Raw genomic sequence first — 24950 nt, 5'->3', positions numbered from 1 at the left:
TTTAATTCATGGATTATTAACATGAGACGTCTGTGCTTTACTGTCCTGGTTCAGCGATTCACCAGCATTATTATTTGAATAATCTCTGTTTGATATTTGATATATAATTGTAATATTTAATTAAATAATATATTCAATATTTATATATTTATATTTAATAAATAATAACAATTAAGGCTGTCTCAGTATAAAAATTTTCACTGCACGAATATCATGGCTTCAAAATTCATGATTATGATATACTGTGATATTTATAAAAATATTGAAAATTTAAATAAATAAATAATGATAAATAATGCTATCAGTGAAATTCATATTTATTTATTTATATGACCAAAGAATCACACCTTTGCATACAAAAGGAACAGTTACAGTACACTAAACAGAAGAGACTGAAATGCTAACCGTTTTTACAAACCCGATTCCAAAAAAGTTGTGACACTGTACAAATTGTGAATAAAAACAGAATGCAATGATGTAGAAGTTTCATATGTCGATATTTTATCCAGAATACAACATAGATGACATGTTTAAACTGAGAAAATGTATCATTTTAAGGGAAAAATAAGTTGATTTTAAGTTCCATGGCATCAGCACATCTCAAGAAAGTTGGGACAAGGCCATGTTTACCCCTGTGTGCATCCCTTCTTCTGCAAACGTCTGGGGACTGAGGAGACAAGCTGCTCAATTTGTAAAGTGTCCCAACTTTGTGGAATCGGTTTGTAGTTGAGCTCTTTTACTCCAAACTTGTGTTATAGCATCAATCAAGTGTTTGAAATAGCTTCCTTCTTTGAACTATGAAATATAAAATAACACACATATACTCACACATACTCTCTCTCACACACTCTCACACAAACACTCACTCACTCACACACACACACACACACCTTCCACTAACTGTAATTAATGCTGTTTGTGAGTGTGTGTGTTCATCTGGTGTGCATCTGCATCTGCTCTGAAGCACTGATTAAATCCAGCGATCTGTTTGTTTGAGAGCTCTTCCTCACACAACATTCCTCCGTTCCTCCTGCGCTCGTCAGATCAACATCTGATGTCAGTCCCAAAAACTGTTCACTCTGAACTGTGAGATGCTGCGGCTGCCTGTGTTTGTGCATCCTAAGAGTTCATCATGAAGCCCTTCATAAACTATTATGATGCATTCTATCATTTCTTCCTCTAGAATCTGAAGGTTTGTTCGTATTTCATTCACACTGATCTATGCAACATTTTACTCCTGAAAACCTGGTGAAAATGGGTTTGTTTTCTGTCTGTTGACAGTATTTTCTGATTTATGGAGCGATAAAAAGAGAAATCCACAATCCCCTCAGAAACAACCTTTAACTCTAATATGAAAAGAAAATCTAACAGGAATCATGAACCTGATTTTATCCAATGTTCTGCAAATGTATGCAAATGAGTGCATATTTAATTAGATAAAGCAACATTTGCATATCTAAACAACCATTTCAGAAAACGTAATGTAAAAACTGTGAAGTTTGGGGAATGTACGACTGAAGAAGATTGAAATCTACAGAGACAAACAGATAAAGTGAAATAAAGCAAACACTTAAAGATGTATTTTAAATGTTTTCTTTACTCTTGCAAGCAAAACTGAGCAGTGCATGAAAAAAGAAAAAAGCAGTGCATGATAAAAAAGTCATTTTAACTGGAGATATGAAATATTATTGCACTTCGTTAGTAATACTATTCACAGAAATGTCTGTAAATAGTATAATGCATTGTGTTATGCAAAATATGATGTTGATAAACATATATAATGAAAAATACTAATAATATTAATGAAATTATAAATAATAACAATATATATATATCAATATATATCAATAATTGTAATTATATATTTAATAAAGATTCATTTTAGTATCATTGTTTTTTGCTAATATTTTTGTTTTTTGGTAATGTTTATGTGTTTTTAATAGGTTTTGTTGTTATTCTTATTCATTTTTATTTAAGTTTTAGTTAAGTATATAAAAGTTGAAATAGCTAAAATATCATTCAGTTGATGTTTATTTTATTCAGTGTTTTTCTTTTTAATTAATGATAATATTATCTCTGGTGTGATACTATTGCTTCATTAATTATGCTTGATTATTGCGGTTAATTGCATCTTATTATTCGCATTTTGCATGATTTTTCCCTTTTGTGTCTACAATGCATTTTATATTTACTGTGTGCGTGTGTGTGTGTGTGTTTGTGTGTGTGTTAGTGCGTGAGTGTGAGTTTGTGTATGTGCACACGTGTGTGTGTGTGTGTGTGTGTGGGCATGTTTTTGTATCATATCAGGACACAACTCTGTATAATGACATGGGTATGACACAGGTATTACAAGGAGAGGGTGACTTATGAGCACATAACCCATGTCCCCATTTTTCAAAACACTTATAAATCATACATAATGAGTTTTTTTGAGAAAGTAAAAATGCACAAAGTTTCCTGTGAGGGTTAGGGTTAGGTGTAGGGTTGGTGAAGAGACATAGAATATACAGTTTCTACAGAATAAACACCATTACACCTATGGGATGAACACACTTTACACAAAAACAAACATGTGTGTGAGTGTGTGTGTGTGTGTGTGTGTGTGTGTCTGTGTGTGTGTGTGTTTGTGTGAGTGAAAGAGTGAGTGAGTGTGTGTGGTTTGTTTGTATGTGTTGGGGCTCGTAATCCAGATAATTAGCATCTAAACACAAATGCTTTATTCTGTAACGAAGTCGTACGTTCAACAGGAAACAGATTTAGATGATTATATAACCTTTCTTCTGCTGGGTTTAAGTGAAGCGAAGGGTTAATGTCCAGTCGGGTTAACTAACTAACTCCAGCTGACTAGTGCCCGTTTGATTTCCTTCAGTGGCTCGCTGACTTCCTGTTGAACTGGTTTGCATACAGCGGTGTCCCTCAGCTCTGCTAATGAGCTCAGCGTAACGAACGCCTCTGACAGACTACACCCCGCCGCACGGCCAATTAGCAGAGCAGTGACCGCCGAAACGCTGTGTGATTATCAGAGAGACGCAGACGGGCAGGTGAGCAGCTGGGCAGCAAAGCATTGTGGGTCATTAGACTGCCTGCTTTAGAAGAAGAGCTTAATTAGTCTGTGAGGTCCTGGCCTTTGTGTCACCTGAATAAAACACTGGCAGAAATCACTGTTAAACAGACGTGTTGTTTGTGTGACTGTACTCCACGACCGTTAGCTTGTGTCAATTTAACTTTTGAATTGTTTGTTTTGATTTGATTACTTACTACATTACTTTATATTTGATTTTACTATTTAAATATGTTTTTGTTTCTTTTATTTTATTGTATTATTTACTACATGATTTGAATTTGTTATTCTTTAATTTAATTTAGTTGACAAACAGTAGAAGAGAAGCTGTGCTGCTGAACATGAGACTCAGGAGCACACACACACACACACACACACACACTGATTAATGCTGCTGTAAATGATTCATTTCATTACATTTTTTAAATTTAATTTTAATTAAATGTACTTTTTTTTCATAAACATTTAGTTTCATTAAGCTTTTATTTAATTGATTTGTCTTATTTCATTTTACTTTGTTTTATTCATTTTATTTTATTTTTTAAATATATTTTATGTTATTATTTTATTTTACATTTTTGTTTTGTGGGAATATTTCTGGCTTCTTTGCTATCTGACAGAAACGGATGAAATCACATCGGTGTGTTCATTGGTCTGTTGTCAGTGGGTGTGGCTTGTGCTTGTGTAGCCAATCAGAAACACTCTCTGCCTGTCAATCATCTTGTAGATTCAGATTTGGTTGTAGTTTAATTGAATCAGAGTTTACTGGTGTGAGAATTGAAGAAAAGCTGTGAGGTAGAACTTATACATACTGATGTGATTTACAGCACCTTCAACACGAGGATGATTGTAGGAGTCACAGTTTCCTCACTCATCCCCTCTCTCTCTCTTTGTGTGTGTGTGTGTGTGTGTGTGTGCGTGCGTGCGTGTGTGTGTGTGTGTGTGTGTGTGTGTATGTGTGTGACTCTCTGTCTCATTAGTGTGTGTGTGTGTGTGTGTGACTCTCTGTCTCTCTCTCTCTGTGTGTGTGTGACTCTCTCTCTCTCTCTCTTTCTCTCATTCTCCCGAAGCATCATCATCCTATTTTCTCTCACTCTATTTTGGGAATGCAGAAGCGGAATTATTTCTCCTCATTCTTCTCTCTGTGTTAATTAGATTTAAACGCTCTCCCCGCTCATTTGCATATGAACACCCTCTTAATGAGAGCAGATAATGAAGCTCTGTAATCACAGGCTGCAGTGTGTCTCTCATCAGCAGAGGAAACACTCACATTCAGCACATTCATAGTAAACCAGTGTGTGTGTGTGTGTGTGTGTGTGTGTGTGTGTGTGTGTGTGAGTGAGAGTGTGTGTGTGTGTGTGTGTGTGTACTGTGCATGTGTGTGTGTGTGTGCGTGCGTGTGTGTACTGTGCATGTGTGTGTGTGTGTGTGAGAGAGAGAGAGAGAGAGGTATGTGTGTCAAGTCAAGTCAAGTCACCTTTATTTATATAGTGCTTTAAACAAAATACATTGCGTCAAAGCACTGAACAACATTCATTAGGAAAACAGTGTCTCAATAATGCAAAATGATAGTTAAAGGCAGTTCATCATTGAATTCAGTGATGTCATCTCTGTTCAGTTAAATAGTGTCTGTTTTTATTTGCAATCAAGTCAATGATATTGCTGTAGATGAAGTGACCCCAACTAAGCAAGCCAGAGGTGACAGCGGCAAGGAACCGAAACTCCATCGGTGACAGAATGGAGAAAAAAACCTTGGGAGAAACCAGGCTCAGTTGGGGGGCCAGTTCTCCTCTGACCAGACGAAACCAGTAGTTCAATTCCAGACTGCAGCAAAGTCAGATTGTGCAGAAGAATCATCTGTTTCCTGTGGTCTTGTCCTGGTGCTCCTCTGAGACAAGGTCTTTACAGGGGATCTGTATCTGGGGCTCTAGTTGTCCTGGTCTCCGCTGTCTTTCAGGGATGTAGAGGTCCTTTCTAGGTGCTGATCCACCATCTGGTCTGGATACGTACTGGATCCGGGTGACTGCAGTGACCCTCTGATCTGGACACAGACTGGATCTGGTGGCCACGGTGACCTCGGAACAAGAGAGAAACAGACAAATATTAGCGTAGATGCCATTCTTCTAATGATGTAGAAAGTACGGTGTTATGTGAAGTGTTCCGGTTCCGGTTTACCTAATTAATGCAGCCTAAAAATCCCTTAATGGATTTGGATATTAAAAGCATATTAGTATGTTATGTGTATGCCAGGTTAAAGAGATGGGTCTTTAATCTAGATTTAAACTGCAAGAGTGTGTCTGCCTCCCGAACAATGTTAGGTAGGTTATTCCAGAGTTTAGGAGCTAAATAGGAAAAGGATCTGCCACCCGCAGTTGATTTTGATATTCTAGGTATTATCAAATTGCCTGAGTTTTGAGAACGTAGCGGACGTAGAGGAGTATAGTGTAAAAGGAGCTCATTCAAATACTGAGGTGCTAAACCATTCAGGGCTTTATAAGTAATAAGCAATATTTTAAAATCTATACGATGTTTGATAGGGAGCCAGTGCAGTGTGGACAGGACCGGGCTAATATGGTCATACTTCCTGGTTCTAGTAAGAACTCTTGCTGCTGCATTTTGGACTAGCTGTAGTTTGTTTACTAAGCGTGCAGAACAAACACCCAATAAAGCATTACAATAGTCTAACCTTGAAGTCATAAAAGCATGGATTAACATTTCTGCATTTGACATTGACATTGATCCTGATGATATCTCCCAAGGGTAACATATAAAGCGTGAAGAGTAGCGGCCCTAGTACTGAGCCTTGAGGTACTCCATACTGCACTTGTGATCGATATGATACATCTTCATTCACTGCTACGAACTGATGGCGGTCATATAAGTACGATTTAAACCATGCTAACCATGCAAACACTTCCACTGATGCCAACAAAGTGTTCAAGTCTATGCAAAAGAACATTGTGGTCAATTGTGTCAAACGCAGCACTAAGATCCAATAAAACTAATAGAGAGATACACCCACGATCAGATGATAAGAGCAGATCATTTGTAACTCTAAGGAGAGCAGTCTCAGTACTATGATACGGCTAAATCCTGACTGGAAATCCTCACATATACCATTTTTCTCTAAGAAGGAATATAATTGTGAGGATACCACCTTTTCTAGTATCTTGGACAGAAAAGGGAGATTCGAGATTGGTCTATAATTAACTAGTTCTCTGGGGTCAAGTTGTGGCTTTTTTATGAGAGGCTTAATAACAGCCAGTTTGAAGGTTTTGGGGACATATCCTAATGACAATGAGGAATTAATAATAGTCAGAAGATGATCTATGACTTCTGGAAGAACCTCTTTTAGGAGCTTAGATGGTATAGGGTCTAACATACATGTTGTTGGTTTAGATGATTTAACAAGTTTATACAGTTCTTCCTCTCCTATAGTAGAGAATAAGTGGAACTTACACTTTGTGTGTATGTGTGTCTCTGTCTTTGTGTGTGTGTGTGTGATGTTGCTCCAGGTCTCAGTGAATTCAGGTGCTGGAAATGTTTGTCTCTTCCACTCAATAATTCTGTATTTATCTGATAAAAAATACAGTAAAAATCAGAAATATTATTCTAATGTAAAACATAATTTATTTCTGTGATGCTCCGCTGTATTTTTAGCATCATTCCTCCAGTCTTCAGTGTCACATGATCTTCAGATCTCATGATTGCAGTTGTCTGTAAGTGATAATCATGTATATATATTAGGCTCAATCTGTTCGGTGTTCCTCGTTGGACCTCGCTGATGTGCTGTGGCAGTAATCAGAGGTTACGAACGGAAGTGCATGCATGCGTGTGTGTGTGTGTGTGTGTGTGTGTGTGTGTCTGGCCGCTGGCTGCTAGCACGCCGCTGAGTGTAATTGGAGGCAGTTAGGGAACAATGTTAACATTAATCAGTGCGATAAGACGCAGGACTCCAGCAGCACATTTTGTTGGCAAAAGCTGAGGAATAATTGTTGTTCCCCTGTGAGCTGCTGTGATGCACGGTCCACAGTAAACACAGCCACGAGCTGAAACACACGTCTCTGTCGAATTATGAGCAGAATCACATTAACATAAGAACACTGTTCATGAACTTCATCGCATTATAAGACTGCCTGCCTGTGTGTGTGTGTGTGTGTGTGTGTGTGTGTGTGTGTACACACACACATTTAGTAGACTGAAGAAACTTTGGTGTTTTTCACAAATAATTTAAAGAAACAGCAAGACACTGACTTAAACGTGACATGAGTTTCTTTATATTTCTTTCTTTCAAAAATATTAAATTGAATTAAATTAAATGTATGCATTTAGCAGACACTTTTATCCAAAGCGACTTACAGTGCATTCAGGCTATCAATTTTTACCTATCATGTGTTCCCGGGGACTCGAACCCACAACCTTGTGCTTGATAACGCAATGCTCTACCAATTGAGCTACAGGAACACAAAAATATATATATTTTTCCAAAACTGTTTTTATTTATTTATCTCTGTTTAGTTTTTTTGTTTTTTTACTTTAGGTTGTTTGCCAGTTGTTTTACTGTCCTTTGTTTTTATTTTTATTTGATTCCAAAAGAGCTCTCAGATGTCAGAGAGAAGCTCTGTTTAATAAACAGTAAATGAATGACTCCAACTCTCTCTCTCTCTCATGCATCTGCTCCAGACAAACATAATCACAGGGTATCTCGATGTATTTAACTCTCTCTCTGGTGTGGTTCTCCCTCAGGTCCTCTGCGAGTGGTGGTCCCCACCGAGTCGGTCTCGGCTCATCTGGGTGACACGGCACTTCTGCGCTGTGAGGTGACCGGTGAGCCTATGCCTGTGGTGCGCTGGCAGAAGAACAGGGAGGACCTGCCCTTGACCTTTGACCCTGACAGCAGAGTGGTCATCTTACCCTCCGGCTCTCTGCAGGTCAGCAGGGTCCAGCCGCCGGACTCGGCCACATACCGCTGCTTAGCAGAGAACCCCAGCAGCTCCCGCAGCGGCACAGACGCAGACCTGCGCGTCATACCGGGTGAGTGACCCGCTGACCTCCACTAACTAGTGACCCGCTGACCTACACTAACTAGTGACTCGCTGACCTACACTAACTAGTGACCCGCGGACCTACACTAACTAGTGACCTGCCTGACCTCCACTAACTAGTGACCCGCTGACCTACACTAACTAGTGACTCGCTGACCTACACTAACTAGTGACTCGCTGACCTACACTAACTAGTGACCCGCGGACCTACACTAACTAGTGACCCGCTGACCTACACTAACTAGTGACCCGCTGACCTACACTAACTAGTGACTCGCTGACCTACACTAACTAGTGACCCGCGGACCTCCACTAACTAGTGACCTGCCTGACCTCCACTAACTAGTGACCCGCTGACCTCCACTAACTAGTGACCCGCTGACCTCCACTAACTAGTGACCCGCTGACCTCCACTAACTAGTGACCCGCTGACCTCCACTAACTAGTGCTGCGGGATGCACTCACTGCTACGAGTCACGTTTGTGTGTGTGCGAGAGAGCGAGAGAGAGAAAGTGTGTGTGTGTGTGTGTGTGTGTGTGTGTCAGTGGTCTCTCTGAGTCTGTGTAGCGTGTCCCAGAATGCACTGGGTTTCCGGGAGAAGTGCTTGTTTTCAGCAGCAGGTATCGGAGCTCAAATATCAGTCTGTCGTTTTCTGTGAGGATTCTGAATGATTTCTGCAGCTCTGACATTTCTGTTGTTCGATGCAGGAGAATCAATGACTCCGATTCCTTCTAATGACCCGAGTCCTTCACTCAAATCAGCTTCTACATCTCGTTTATCCTCTAAACGAACACTCGCATGAAACAAGCTCACAGATCAGGACATGAACTCAAGAGAAATACCAAGACATGGACTAGTTCAGCCAAAAATGAAAGTGTGTTCACCCTCAGTTCATCTGAGATCAGGAGGAGTTTGTGTCTTCATCAGGTTTGTAGAAATGCAGCACTGCATCAGTGTCTCATCAATGGATGCTCTGCAGTGAATGGGTGCCGTCAGAATGAGAGTCTGATAAAAACATCCCAATAATCCACAGCACTCCAGTCCATCAGTGAACATCTGGAGAAGACAAAACCTGAAACACATCCAGCATTAAGATGATTTTAACTCAAACACATAGAGTCTATAATAGCACGTTCTTTGAGTTATGATTGAGGAACCTGATGAATCAAAGTTGAATCTGATACTCTAGAATCTGGATACGTGAGTCTAGACTGCAGATCCTCTTGTTCCTGCTGAGCGTCTGCTTGGCTGTGATCACAAGAGTGTGTCCTGCAGGAGCGCTAGAGGAACCAGAGAAGCCCTGGAACCCCCTCCGGTCAGACCTGACCCCTGTCCGTGGAGAGTTGCATTCTGGGAGGAAACACTGCTGTAGGCTTCAGCATGTGAACACTGCACCATCGAGATCAGAGTTCAGAGGTCACACACATGCAGCAACTGCAACCGCTGCGTTACACTGATATGAGTGTGTGTGTGTGTGTGTGTGCTCAGATAATACATGCCTCAAGAGACGCTGCTGACCTGTGTGTGTGTGTGTGTGTGTGTGTGTGTGTGTGTGTGTGTGTGTGTGTGTGTGTGAGTGTGTGTCTGTGTGTCTGTGTGTCTGTGTGTGTGTGCTCAGATAATACATGCACACACTCTCGCCTCAATAGACGCTGCTGACCTGTGTGTGTGTGTGTGTGTGTGTGTTCAGAGCCTGGAGTAGCGCGAGCGCTGACGTTCCTCCAGAGGCCTCAGAAGGTCACGGCTCTTCAGGGCAGGGATGCGGTTCTAGAATGTTCCGCCTCTGGTTTTCCCAACCCCTCGTTCTTCTGGATGAGAGGAGACGAGCTGATCCAGAGCAGGTGAGGAGAACAGCACGGACACACTGCATCACGGACAGCTGCTGAAATCATCACGGCTGCATTGTTTTGATGGAAAATACTTGTTTTTTTCTTCTGTAAATACATTGTAATATATCACTCTATTGTGTGATCAAAGCTTTCCAGTTTCCAGTCTTTACTTTCAATTTTGATCATTTTAATTTATACTTGAAGAATAAAAATATTAATTTCTTTCTAAAAATAATTAAATCAATCAATTACTGACCCCCCGTTAGGGTTTCAAAGGGTTGGAAAATTTCGGTTACATTTACGGAAAACTTCCGGAAAACTTTTGGGAATTTTTTAGAACTTTTGGAAAGATTACCAAAAATGTTCCGTTCCTTTACATGTGCAAATACTACATTTCCATATATGAAATATATTGTCATATAAAGTATAAAGTAAAAAATATAAATATTATGCATATACAGTATATCAAGCCCCAAAATATGTATGTTTATGTGCATCATGCATTGTTGTCATGTAAATGCACAGTATATCCATACTAAACCCAACAATCAATGCTGATATTATATAGGAAATATAAAAGATAGATATGTATTTAAAAAATATCCCAAAACATACAGATGTTTGAATATCTGTTGTTTTAATAAACATATGTTATGAGATATGTTAGATGTCATATATAACAAACTCTTGAGTGCTCCTGAAGTGATCTCTGTTAATCGTCTTCTGTTAAAGCATCAGTTTGGTTTTCTCTTCTTCTTCTGTCGAGTCTGAGGGTGTTTCTGTGTCTGATTCTCCGTCAGATCAAAGAAGTACTCTCTCCTGAGCGCCAGCAACCTTCTGATCAGCAGCGTCACAGACGACGACTCGGGAACATACACCTGCGTCGCTCACAACAGACAGCAGAACATCTCAGCGTCCTGCGAGCTCTCCGTGCTCGGTGAGTTCAGTCCTGTGTGAGATCCCTCAGATCCACAGCTCATCTCATCAGGAAACACTGACAGGCATCCTTCCTTTACTCACCGCTGAAAACCTTACAAATCACCACTAGATGCTCATGTATTTAACAAGTTTATGATCGGGATGCAACTGTATTTTCAGCATCATTCCTCCAGTCTGTCACATGATCTTCAGAAATCACAATAATATGATGATTTACTGCTCGAGAAACATTGTTTCAGTACTCATGTCTGGGATGTTTTCTGGCTCGTGGTCTCAGAGGATCGGTTAAATCTGGAAGAGTGTTATGGTTCTGTGTCACATGCTCCTAATTTTTGAGTTGTGTGTGTGATTGAAGCTCAGAGTCATCAGCATTTGTGCTTCATGTGATTAAAACTAAAGCTTCTTTCAGCTAGTTGTAAAGGAAATGTTTTGTTTTGTAAACTACTGTATGTAGCTAATAAAAATTACAGAAACACACTAAAAAACACAATTACTAAAATGTTAACAAATTAAAATGTACATGAAAACTATAAAAAATAAAATTGGACATTTTTCTATAAAGTTTAGACATCAGAAATAAGATTTTTTTTTATCAAATATCAGATCAAAATTCATTTTATCATATCTTTTATTTATTTGTCTTACATATTTATTTTGTTGTGTTTTGTTTGTAATTCTTTTTATATTATTAAATTATTTTATCCACTTCATTGAAATGCTATGATGAATCTTATTTGTCTGATTTTATCCTCATTAATATAAATGATAAATAAATACAGGAATCCCGTCAGATGGTGATCATCTGTTTAGTTCACAGCGTGTGGATGAACACATTAATATTCATGTGCTGTTCTGTCGAGTTTGTGTGAGATTAAATAGTTTTTGAGGAAACTCCTGATGAAGAAACTCTTGGTTTGTTAATCAGATTTTCCATGAGTTTCATCTTCCTTTGTGAAATCTCTGTTTGATCATGAGCTCTTTGAAATGAGGTTTTGTTCTTGTTCTTCCGTGTAAATCCTCTCTGTTCACATTCATCGCTGATCACTTGAGATTGTCACAGCTTTGTGTGCTTTTGTAGATGTTTAGTTCGTTTTATAAAGCAGATGATTTGGATTCTGTGTTCTGATTGGATGCTGCTAAAGTCCTGTGATTCATTATTCATCAGTTAGTTCTGTTCCTCAGATCTGATTGGCTGTTTGATCAGCTCGGGTTAGACTGTTTGTTTTCATTGATTGACTGATTGACACAGATCCTGAAGCTTCAGCTTGTTTTGCAGAAGAAATCCAGTATATGAACTGACCGGCCAGTTATGATCTGAAATATATGTTAGTAAACCACAGCTTGTGTGTTAGTTAGATTAGCACTGTTTCAATAACCTTCTCTCATGCAGTGGATTGGACTGGCTGTTCTCAGTGTGTTTGACAGCGAGTTTCTGCACTTTAATCTAATTACAGAAAGCCTGCAGGATATTTGACGTCCAGTGGCGTTTCTGTTATTATTATTCCGGCGTATAAATCAAATAAAACAGGCGTGAGCGCTCAGAGAGAGGACAGCGAGTGAAAAAAAAGAAAGATGAATGTGGAGCTCAGATTTTTGGTGTTTGGTGGCTTTCAGTTTAGCCTTGTTGATTTCTTTTTTCAGTTTTAGTGTCAGTACTTAATGTGTGTTGTCTCTGGGAGCCTCCGCAAGCCTCCATCCCATCACAGATCTGATGCTAGCCGCACAAACACCATCATCACACTCCGTCCAGGCATCTCTCCTCTTACTGCTCTGGATGGACACTAGTTAGTGCCCTCAAACCGAGAGCTTTCTGTGTGGGTGAGAGAACAGATGGAGTGTAGGAAACTTTTTAACAGCAATTATTTCACACCACACCTGCTAATCCTTTAATTAAACCTAAGTTTTGTGGTCAAAAACTTTCCAGCACTTTTAATTGGTTCCTCGACGTTATAACATCCTCTGCGCCATGATTACAGAGAAATATTCAGTGCATGTGTTTTGGTGAAGTTTTGAGTTTTTCAGCTGCCCTCCAGACGTCTGTTCTCCTGAGATGATGATGTTCAGTGAAATGCAGATGCATTGAACGCTCAGGACAAACACAGCACACATTTAGTTTGTCACTGCTTTTGCACAGATATACATATGCATGGATATAAAGCTAAGAGAGGGTTGAAAACGAGGATTGATAATTTTTTTGGTTTCAGCATCTGTGATCATGTGAAACAAACGTGAAACCTTCAACCAAAAACACTGAAACTTTACAAATAGCAGGAATTCTGCATCTGCTGCCTCTTAAAGGTACAGTTCATCATTTAACTGGCTTGCGTTGTTTTTTTAAACCTGACTTAACTAAAGAAGATATATTTAGCACTTGTTATAAATTCACCCAAAAATATACAATTCTATAATCTTTTATGTTTGTGTATAGAGTAACTATGCAAAAATAAAGTTTATAGAATATAATTTCTTTTAATAGTTTTGAAAGAAGTGTTTGCTTTTGCAAGATATGTGTGACGTTTTGCATGTTGTGTGGTTTTCTGTAGAGTTTTGAGAAATGAAGACCGTTTCAAAACTGTTTAAGTGTTTTTAAACAGTGTAAAGGACTGATTGAGCGTTGCATTAGTGTTACTGCAGGAGTGTTGTTGAGTGTTGTAGCGAGTGTGAAGCACTACTGTGAAGCTGTTTCTCCTGTTTCTTCTCTGTGCTTTAGTGATCTCACCGGTATGTGATGTGTTGAGCATTCGGTCTTCACGTGTGACTGTGTGGCTGTGGTTTGTGAGCCTGTGTGGCTCATTAGTCTGGTCACTACTGGCTTGACTTGCAGTTCAGTGCAGTACGTTTAGTGGGATTCTGGCCTGAGCCCAGTGCTGACACAACACCGGCCAGCATAACGTGTGTGTGTGAGTGTGTGTGTGTGTGTGTGTGTGCGTGTGTGTGTTCAGGGATTCAGCAGCAGATAATCAGGCATCCACTGGACTGTTCGGTGTATTTTTGCTGCCAATCCATCCACTCGTACTGTAGATGACTGAGACAGAGGAGGAAACACAATCAGTGGAAAAGTACTATAATCACTCTTATCATGTTCAATTCAATTCAATTCAAGTTTATTTGTATAGCGCTTTTTACAATACAAATCATTACAAAGCAACTTTACAGAAAATTTAGTTATACAATATTTAGTAGTAGCTTATGTTGGTGACTGTCAGTTTGTGCACGTTTGACAGGATTTTTAGAAAAATTGCTACAAGACGTAGTCACCCAGCCGGCAATGACATGTGGGGCCCAGATGGGTTAAGTACGGGTTCCATGTTTACTGTGTGGGCATGGGTTTGGCTGGGTGAAATAAGCAGGTCCCATGTAGGTGTAGTAGTATGAGTCCCACATAGGAAGCCTATATGAGCTGATTACATGGGCCCCATAGGGGACAGGCATGGGCCAATTGGGGATGGGTTTGAACTGAGAACACATATATGGGTCCTGCATAGCATATTTATTGGCCAAGTTGGCATGGGTTTGAACTGGGAACACATATTGTATATGGGTCCTGCATGGCATATTTATGTGCTAAGTTGGGATTGAACTGGGAACACATGGGTCCTGCATGGCAGAGGCACAAAGTAACTATGTAGGCCTATTGAGTTATGTAATTACTTACTGTACAATTTTTAGTAACTTGTAGTAACTTTACATGTAGGCTAATCAAGCATGTTGAGATTGAGTAATTGTAAGTCAATACATTTCAAGTATTGGTATCGGTTTAAAGGTCCTTACAGAGCCCACTTTAAGCTCATAGGGGCATTCACGGTTGAATCCTGGTGCATGCCCACTTTAAACCCCTTTAGGCAGGTGGGACCCAAATGGGTCTGATACGTATGGGCTTCCACGGCTTGCCAGACTTAGTTAGAAAACATTAACACGCGACTCAAGTGTTTCCGAGGCTCTTATACTATGTGGATGTTTTTATGCCTAGATGACTTACTGAATATGTATCACCGTGTTGTTTTTTCTAGCATGTACTGACTGATTTAAATGGGATTGTGGTTGTTAATACTGTGAAATGAGATTTAAGGAATAGTCGTGAAATCCAGCTACTCTAACAAACACTGACGGACCAGGATTGAGATTACAGTAACAAAACCCTCACCCGCTTAACCGGATTAACCACCGTAATGACTCGTTCAGCGTAAATCAACATGATCATGACAACTGAATGAAAGCTGCTGTCTTCAGTTTGGATGGAGTCTAGTATGGGAGCACATGAAGAACTCATTCAGGATGAGAATGAGTGTTTGTTATTTCCAATCCTGACGACTCTCATTAACAGTCCAGTTAATGATCTGAGATCACGTCAGCAGTTGATGTTGTTCATGCGTGTGCGTCAGGTCATGTTCAGATGAAATTGATCATGTTAGTGTGTCCTAGACATTTGTTTTATATTATTGTTGTATAATTGCACTGATGTGTGTGTGTGTGTGTGTGTGTGTGTGTGTGCTGGGCAGAGGTCATGAGGGATAACGCATCAGTGTAGGTTTAGTAAAACTTAACTAGGATGATTGGAGAGATGAATGTTCTTCACGGCCCACGCCACACTGTCCTGATGCTGTTCCATTCACAGATTAAACCACACAGATAGAGAGAAGAGTGTGTGTGTGTGTGAGAGAGACAGAGAGAGAGAATGGTGTTTATTTTAGAGGAAACGGACGTGTTTAATTAGTGTGTGTGTAATTAGTAAGAGAGTGTAATCCTAATGCCCATGAGTGGAGGATTATGGGTGATTTCTGCGTGTGCTGTCCTCACTGTATCTAGACTCATAAATTATGTATTATTGTTTGAGAATACAAATTGAAATTAGGTTTTATTGTCATAACAACCAGTTTCTGTGCTGCTGTGTTTGCGGCTCCTGAGTGCTGATGGGTTCTGACACACACACACACACACACACACACACACACACACACACACACACTCATGCATCGCTGGGGACCGCGGATGGTTTAAATGTCAGCAGCGGTGCAACAGGCTGTCACTGACTCCCTCCTGAGACACACACTCTCTGTCACACACACACACGCATGCATGAACACATGCACACACACACACACACACACACACACACACTGAGACACACACACACAAAGGCGTGTGGCAGATGTTTACAGCAGTGAATGGTGTGTGTGTTTGCATCTGAATGGATGAGGATGAGAGTGATTATGATGGTCTGCTCAGTCTTTTGTCATGTTACCCCCCCCCCCCCCCCCCATCCACGTGTGTGTGCTGAGCTGTTCTGGGTTTATCATATCCTCTTCATTCATCGCTGGACACTGTTAGACCGGTCAGGTGTGTTGTCAGTGTTGGTTCAGATGTGTTGTGAGTGAATCCCTCTACAGACAGATGCTTTCACACCGACATCAAGCCTTTGGCTCAAATGCATCCCAAAAATATTAAGAAATCGTTGTGGGTTTTTGTATGTTTTATATATGCCTGTATAGTTTTTTTTTTATGTTTATGATAAGTATCTAATTATGAAAAAAATATATATATATTTTTGCTCCTCATAATGTTTCATAAGTGTGTTTAATGCCATTATGAGCTATTCTTGAGTAAGCCGAGAGCATCACGGCTGGCGTCTGGTGGTTTTAACCAGTTGTAATTGGTGAGTTAGTTCAAAACTCCCCGCTTCTAATGGAAATCGTTTGGGTTTAATTAGTGCAATACAGCACAGATAAAGATACGCACAGCTAATGACGTATTGATGCTGACGCGTCCGTCACGCAGATTACAGCGGCCGCAGAACGCCAGCTTCCGCTCTGAGATGATTGTAGGGAAGAAAGCGCTTGGGCTAATGCTGTAGAACAGCCGAGTAATTAATCACAGCGCGTGTCCTCGGGCCGGACTGCTGCGTCTGCACTCACAGAGCTCCTGTCTGATTATTGATCACGCTTTAGTCTCACACACGCTTTGATTCCAGTTTAAGAGTGAATCAGAGGAACCAGTGGTGTAGAGTCTCAGTGGGACTGTGTGTGTGTGTGTTTCAGTGCGGTCACCAGACATCAGTATAACATCTGCATTACTGATGAGTCCCACACTGCAAACAGTGATTCTCTTAAAGCAGTACTTCAGCTAAAAATGATCATGTGCTTTAAGAACAATGGCCATCTGAGATCAGCATGAGTTTGTTTCGTCATCAGGTTTGATACATGATTATGATAATGAATTTTAATGTCAGGTAATTTCAATAATATCTCACTGAAATATAAAGAACTGGTTGTTATTGACTAATGCATCTCGGTCGGTTTCCAGTGTTCTGTTGATGTCTGGTTCTGGTCGTTCGCTCACGTCATGTCTCTTCTTTAAAGTGGACAAACATCACAAATCCGTTTCATCCCAATCAGACTGATGCTGGCGTCTGAAGAGGAGCGTTCAGACTCTTATTGAGATGAGGCCGATCGATATGTAATTCTCCTGCTGATATGAGCTCTTCATTCTTTGAGAGCAGAATCCGCTGGACTGAGTCTGTGCTGTGATGTGTGTCCATCTTCACCATGATTTAATACTTTAATGATGTCCTCCTGTCCGTATCTCTGGGGTCGAGCTGCTCTGCTGTGATTGTGTGGATTTAGTCGCAGAGGTCGGATGCTGGAGGAATACAACAGTTAGTGACAGTTATGGTGTTATTTCTCTGTTCTCAGTGCCTCCTCAGTTCCTCAGCTTCCCGTCCAACACGTATGCGTATGAAAGCACGGACATCGAGATGGAGTGTGCCGTGACGGGAAACCCGCAGCCCACCGTCCGCTGGGTGAAGAACGGAGAGGCCGTCATTCCCAGCGACTACTTCCAGATCGTGGTGAGAATCCTTCCTTTTCATTCACTGATTCTCATGCATTCATTCACTGATTTGAAGTCTTGATGTTTTCGTTGTAAATGTGTGTGGTCTGCAGGAGGGCGGTCATCTCCAGATTCTGGGTCTGGTTCGCTCAGATGAGGGTTTCTATCAGTGCATCGCTGAGAACGAGGCGGGAAACAGTCAGGCGATGGCTCAACTCATCCTGCTGCAGCCCGGTAAGATCCGGCACACTCATACTGATCTGAGACCTGTGAGCATCCTTCATCCGCACACATGCACACGCTTCACAGACGTCTGCTGCTTGTGTGTGTGTGAGTGTGTGTGAGAGAGAGTGTGTGTGTGTGTGTGTGTGTGTGAAGGCGTTTGTTTCAGAGGAAGTGCATTTGTGAGGTTTAGTCTTGAGATCTGGATCCGTGTGATCTCTGAGAGATTTACCCAGAATGCTGTGCATGTAGAGCACTGATCCAGGGCTTTATCTGAAGAGAGACATAGATTCAAACACGATACAGATGATGTCTTCTGGGTGTTCAAATGAGTGTGAGATTCTGTCTGACTCTCATACGGAACTTTCTGCTTGGAAAGAAGGAAGCTCCGCCCCCTGTCCAATTTCATTGGTCAGCCAAGTTTCTGCCAAAATAACACCAGTGTTGGGGACAGTTACTTTTAAAAATAATATGGTACAATATTGTGTTACTACCTAAAAAAGTAATGAAATACGTGACTTAGTTTATTTTTATAGAAAGTAATGCGTTTTTTGTTTGTTTGTTTGTTTTTGCATTACTTTTTTTAATCTGGGCTGGGTTTTCTTGTTGTTTTTAATATAAAATGTTATATTTTTAGCTATTGTAAAAGCACTTTCACACGAAAAGTGAAACGAATAAGCCTCAGGCTGAAGGACTACCTCTTGAAGCTCATCAAGAGAACGCCAAGAGTGTGCAAAGCAGTAATCAAAGCAAAAGGTGGATACTTTCAAGAACCTACAATATGACATATTTTCAGTTGTTTCACACTTTTTTGTTATGTATATAATTCCACATGTGTTAATTCATAGTTTTGATGCCTTCAGTGTGAATCTACAATTTTGATAGTCATGAAAATAAAGAAAACTCTTTGAATGAGAAGGTGTGTCCAAACTTTTGATCTGGGTTAGGGTTATTATATATAAAATGTTTACAAGTATTTATAAATATTGATATATATACTATAATTTGTTATTAATAATAATTAATCATATTTTTATTATTTCAAATATTTCCATGCATTCATACTTGTATATATTTAAACATTTATGTTTTGAATGTATTTTAAGACTGTGAATGTATTTTGTTGCCTTTTAAATAACAATTATATAGTTGTATGGGATCATCAGTCACTGCATTAAGTGAAATTGTCCTTTAAAGTGACAAACATCTGCTTTGAAGCACACTGATATACGGACACCCATTCTGCATTAGTCTGTGTTTGTGGGAGGTTTGGGATCAATCTGTCTGCAACTAATGAAACTTCTGCCAAAAACCATCTGCTGTTGATGAAAGTTTTCCCACAGAAATGTGAGCAGATTAAAAATATCTGAATCACGGTGTCCTGTCAATCAAAAAAACTATTAGTGGTGGTTTGACACTCAAGCATAGGTTTTAAGGAATGAGAGTAAACCTCGGCGGTTCCACTGTGGTTCCTGCTGTTTTAATCATGTATCCCTGTGACAGATGATGCAGAAACACAGTGGTTGCCATGGCACAGCTGCAGCAGAGCTGTAATATTTTACAGGGTTTTTGAGAGCCTGGTGTTCAGACATCCCATAACGCCCATGGAGAAATGCTCACAGCCTTATTACAGCTGTCAGCGCTCAACAAAAGCATTGTAGAGTTAACCATCACACACTCTATTAAAGTTAATAGCCATCCTGACAGACTCACAAAAGCTGCTCACAAAAGTGTAAACTCAATCCATCCCGGATAAATGAGACGAGGATGAGACCAGAGGAGACAGTGATGTGAGTAACCCAGAGATGAACAAATACACTCATAAAACCAGAGTGGACGCTCTGATGCTGACGAACCCAGAGAAGACAATCTGAGACGCTGACGAACCCAGAGAAGACAATCTGAGACGCTGACGAACCCAGGGGAGACAATCTGATACGCTGACGAACCCAGAGGAGACAATCTGAGACGCTGACGAACCCAGAGAAGACAATCTGAGACGCTGACGAACCCAGAGAAGACAATCTGAGACGCTGACGAACCCAGAGAAGACAATCTGAGACGCTGACGAACCCAGGGGAGACAATCTGAGACGCTGACGAACCCAGAGAAGACAATCTGAGACGGTGACGAACCCAGAGAAGACAATCTGAGACGCTGACGAACCCAGAGAAGACAATCTGAGACGCTGACGAACCCAGGGGAGACAATCTGAGACGCTGACGAACCCAGAGAAGACAATCTGAGACGCTGACGAACCCAGGGGAGACAATCTGAGACGCTGACGAACCCAGAGAAGACAATCTGAGACGGTGACGAACCCAGAGAAGACAATCTGAGACGCTGACGAACCCAGAGAAGACAATCTGAGACGCTGACGAACCCAGAGAAGACAATCTGAGACGCTGACGAACCCAGGGGAGACAATCTGAGACGCTGACGAACCCAGAGAAGACAATCTGAGACGCTGACGAACCCAGAGAAGACAATCTGAGACGCTGACGAACCCAAAGAAGACAATCTGAGACGCTGACGAACCCAGGGGAGACAATCTGAGACGCTGACGAACCCAGAGAAGACAATCTGAGACGCTGACAAACCCAGGGGAGACAATCTGAGACGCTGACGAACCCAGGGGAGACAATCTGAGACGCTGACGAACCCAGAGAAGACAATCTGAGACGCTGACGAACCCAGGGGAGATGCTCTGAGACACTGACGAACCCAGAGAAGACAATCTGAGACGCTGACGAACCCAGAGGAGACAATCTGAGACGCTGACGAACCCAGAGGAGATGCTCTGAGACGCTGACGAACCCAGAGAAGACAATCTGAGACGCTGACGAACCCAGAGAAGACAATCTGAGACGCTGACCAACCCAGAGGAGACAATCTGAGACGCTGACGAACCCAGAGAAGACAATCTGAGACGCTGACCAACCCAGAGGAGACAATCTGAGACGCTGACGAACCCAGAGAAGACAATCTGAGACGCTGACAAACCCAGAGAAGACAATCTGAGACGCTGACGAACCCAGAGAAGACAATCTGAGACGCTGACGAACCCAGGGGAGACAATCTGAGACGCTGACGAACCCAGAGAAGACAATCTGAGACGCTGACAAACCCAGGGGAGACAATCTGAGACGCTGACGAACCCAGGGGAGACCATCTGAGACGCTGACGAACCCAGGGGAGACAATCTGAGACGCTGACGAACCCAGAGAAGACCATCTGAGACGCTGACGAACCCAGGGGAGACAATCTGAGACGCTGACGAACCCAGAGAAGACAATCTGAGACGCTGACGAACCCAGGGGAGACAATCTGAGACGCTGACGAACCCAGAGGAGATGCTCTGAGACGCTGACGAACCCAGAGAAGACAATCTGAGACGCTGACAAACCCAGTGGAGACAATCTGAGACGCTGACGAACCCAGAGAAGACAATCTGAGACGCTGACGAACCCAGAGGAGATGCTCTGAGACGCTGACGAACCCAGAGGAGACAATCTGAGACGCTGACGAACCCAGAGGAGACAATCTGAGACACTGACAAACCCAGAGGAGACAATCTGAGAAGCTGACGAACCCAGAGGAGACCATCTGAGACGCTGACGAACCCAGAGGAGACAATCTGAGACGCTGGCGAACCCAGAGGAGAAAATCTGAGACGCTGACGAACCCAGAGAAGACAATCTGAGACGCTGACGAACCCAGAGGAGACAATCTGAGACGCTGACGAACCAGAGGAGACAATCTGAGACACTGACAAACCCAGAGAAGACAATCTGAGACGCTGACGAACCCAGAGGAGACAATCTGAGACACTGACAAACCCAGAGAAGACAATCTGAGACGCTGACGAACCCAGAGGAGACAATCTGAGACACTGACAAACCCAGAGGAGACAATCTGAGAAGCTGACGAACCCAGAGGAGACCATCTGAGACACTGACGAACCCAGAGGAGACAATCTGAGACGCTGGCGAACCCAGAGGAGAAAATCTGAGACGCTGACGAACCCAGAGAAGACAATCTGAGACGGTGACGAACCCAGAGGAGACCATCTGAGATGCTGACGAACCCAGAAGAGACCATCTGAGACTCTGACGAACCCAGAGGAGATGCTCCGAGATGCTGATGAACCCAGAAGAGACCATCTGAGACTCTGACGAACCCAGAGGAGACCATCTGAGACTCTGACGAACCCAGAGGAGATGCTCCGAGATGCTGATGAACCCAGAGGAGATGCTCTGAGACGCTGACGAACCCAGAGGAGATGCTCTGAGACGCTGACGAACCCAGAGGAGATGCTCTGAGACGCTGACGAACCCAGAGGAGACGCTCTGAGACGCTGACGAACCCGGAGGAGACAATCTGAGACGCTGACGAACCCAGAGGAGACAATCTGAGACGCTGACGAACCCAGAGGAGACCATCTGAGACGTTGACGAACCCAGAGGAGATGCTCTGAGACGCTGACGAACCCAGAGGAGACGCTCTGAGACGCTGACGAACCCAGAGGAGACAATCTGAGATTCTGACGAGATCAGAGAAGATGCTGATGAGCCAGAGAAGATGCTCTGAGACACAGATGAGACCAGAGGAGATGCTCTGAGACCAGACGAGGCACTCTGAGATGCTGATGAGCCAGAGAAGATGTGAAATGCTTGTAGAATAATTAATCAATTAAGATTAAGAAACAAGCTCAAATTCAGCTGTAAAGTCATTCATTTTCAGATCAATTCAGTTCTACCAGAAAGACTCGGGAGATAAAATGATGTACGAAGCATACATTTATTGACAACTCAGCAAGCATAATTATAAATTTCTTTGGCGGAAGGCCCTGTCCATGGTTCGTAATCCAAGGGTAGCAGACCTGCATTTCCTGCCTGAAGACGAAGGCAGGGGCACAGCCGACCCCCCTGGAAGGTAAGGACAGGACCATCCTGGTGGTGGTAGGGAGGGTGGAGGTTGTTATCACGTCGGCATCTGCGAACTCAAACATGTGTTAGTACGATCTTTAATACCGAAGTATAAAGATGTGATTGGATAATAATGAAGGTAATTAGTGACGAAGTATTTGAGTCTTCCTGGCAGAACTTAGGCTAAAGCTTTCAGCTCTGGTTTTGTTCTCATCCTAAAATCTTAGTTAAATCATTAATATTACTGAAAATCAGTTGTGGTTTTAACCTTTTAACTCCCTGGAATCTGTTTCAAGTCCTAGCGAGCTCCCTAAGCAGATGTCAGTTCCAGTTTCATTATAATTCTGATGCTAATTCTGAAACAGCAGATGAATTGAGAGAAATGATTCATTCCGCACAGCAAAGCATTGATTCGGTGCATTGGGTAATATTCATTTAAAATTCTCTTTTTTCACTATTGTTCGCTGTGCTGTGAATCATTATGCTTTATTTTAGTGATGCTCCCTCAGAAGATGTCTATACTGCACACTAGTATTTGGAAAAGTGCCGGCATGTCTCTGAAAATGTTTTTATCCTTTAATCTCATCTGTGTTATTAACAGTCTGATTTCATAATCATATTCACTTTAATAAGACACATGGATCAACACAAACTGTCTCATATATTTATGATTATTCTGTCATCTGGACGGATTTACTGGATCAGAGACATGATATATTCATCCTATTGTGTGTGTGTGTATGTGTTTGGGACAGATGTGATGGATCTGCTGAAATGTTATTCTAGTGTTTAGGTTTGTTGTAGTCCATTCCACTTCATATAAAGAACAGAAGAGTGTGGTATGTCCTCATTTACAAGACAGACTTTTGTACTTGTGATGTAAAGCGTGTTTATTACTGTGCTTATGTCCAGCACTGGATCGACCAGCACACAGGTCTGGAGATCGCTGTTAAAACTCAATCATTCTGCAGAAACAAAAGCTCTCTGTGTTCTTTTGTTGGGTTTGCGCGTGTTTCCTCTCAGGATGTGTCAGCCGAGGCTGATGGGAGCCTCCGCCGGGAATCATGGGACATCTTTAGGAATGCTAATGCTGCTGTCTGAGTGACGGGTCAAAATCAGTTCTGTTCTGTTCCATACACCCCCCACCTCCACCGCTCTCTCTCTCTCTCATGCCGCAGCAGTTATACCTGTAAACACTCCAGTCATGTTGCTCAGTAATTCATAATTCAAAGCTGCAATTGCTTATTTGTGTTTAAACAGGCTTGAGCGGCACTGAGGTGCATTAGAGCAGGAAAGTGTGGCTACACAAAACCGACACAATCCTGCACTTCACTGCAAGATGCCTTTTGTGCTGAAATGTCTCATTTGCACATTTATTGTGGTGTGTTTGAGATGTTCACATCTATAGCTGCTTCACTCCTGCATTACTGAAATACTGTTATCAGTGGAAGTACGTTTAAAAGAGGCTTATTTTACCCATCTGTGTGTGTCATGCAGTAAGAAGTACTATAAACCCATTCAGATTCTGTCTGGACTGATATTGTAGTGAATTAAGAGCTACTTTATCTTGATTTTTAATAGATGTGAAAGTCAGACTGTAGTGTTTGTGTCTGTTCAGTCATTTAGACAATAAAACACCAACAATAGGTCTCTCTGAAAATGCTTTACACACATAAAATAAAAAAACATCAATGATACAAACAGTTAACGACACAAAAGTAGACAAAAAGACACAATAAAGACAATAAAAGAAGGAAGCTCTTACAAAGCGTCAATTGCCAGACTGTAAAATTTGTTTTTAGGCTAGATTTAAAAACAGCAAGTGTTTGAGCCTGTCTAATGTAGAGGGGCAAACTATTCCAGAGCTTTGGGCAACCACAGCAAATACTCGTTCACCCCTGCTCTTCTACTTTACCTGTGCCACACAACTTGATCAAGTCAGAAAGATATTTAGGTGCTAAACCATTTAGAGATTTAAAAACGAATACCAAAATCTTTAAATTAATCCTAAAATGGACAGGTTACCAGTGAAGAGAGGCGAGAACGGAGGTGATGTGTTCCCATTTTTGACCATCTGCAGTCTGGAGAGAGAGGTCTGTCT

The 24950-nt window shown here is 41.6% G+C and overlaps 1 protein-coding gene across 2 annotated transcripts in view; it reads left to right on the top strand.

Moving 5' to 3' along the window:
* The window catches only part of LOC128014924 (netrin receptor DCC-like), a 123078-nt gene that overhangs the window by 46253 nt on the left and 51875 nt on the right, over positions 1–24950 (top strand). For both annotated transcript variants that reach the window (XM_052598636.1, XM_052598635.1), the window contains exons 3-7: positions 7808–8095; positions 9797–9947; positions 10736–10872; positions 17564–17718; positions 17813–17933. In XM_052598636.1, the coding sequence (XP_052454596.1) occupies positions 7808–8095; positions 9797–9947; positions 10736–10872; positions 17564–17718; positions 17813–17933 (852 nt within the window). The remainder of the gene's footprint in view (positions 1–7807; positions 8096–9796; positions 9948–10735; positions 10873–17563; positions 17719–17812; positions 17934–24950) is intronic.

The sequence above is a fragment of the Carassius gibelio genome, chromosome A5 (assembly GCF_023724105.1).
Source record: "Carassius gibelio isolate Cgi1373 ecotype wild population from Czech Republic chromosome A5, carGib1.2-hapl.c, whole genome shotgun sequence".
NCBI classification, from domain to species: Eukaryota; Metazoa; Chordata; class Actinopteri; order Cypriniformes; family Cyprinidae; genus Carassius; species Carassius gibelio.
The sequence above is the reverse complement of the archived record's forward strand: the minus strand, read 5'-3'. Positions and strand labels throughout refer to the sequence as shown.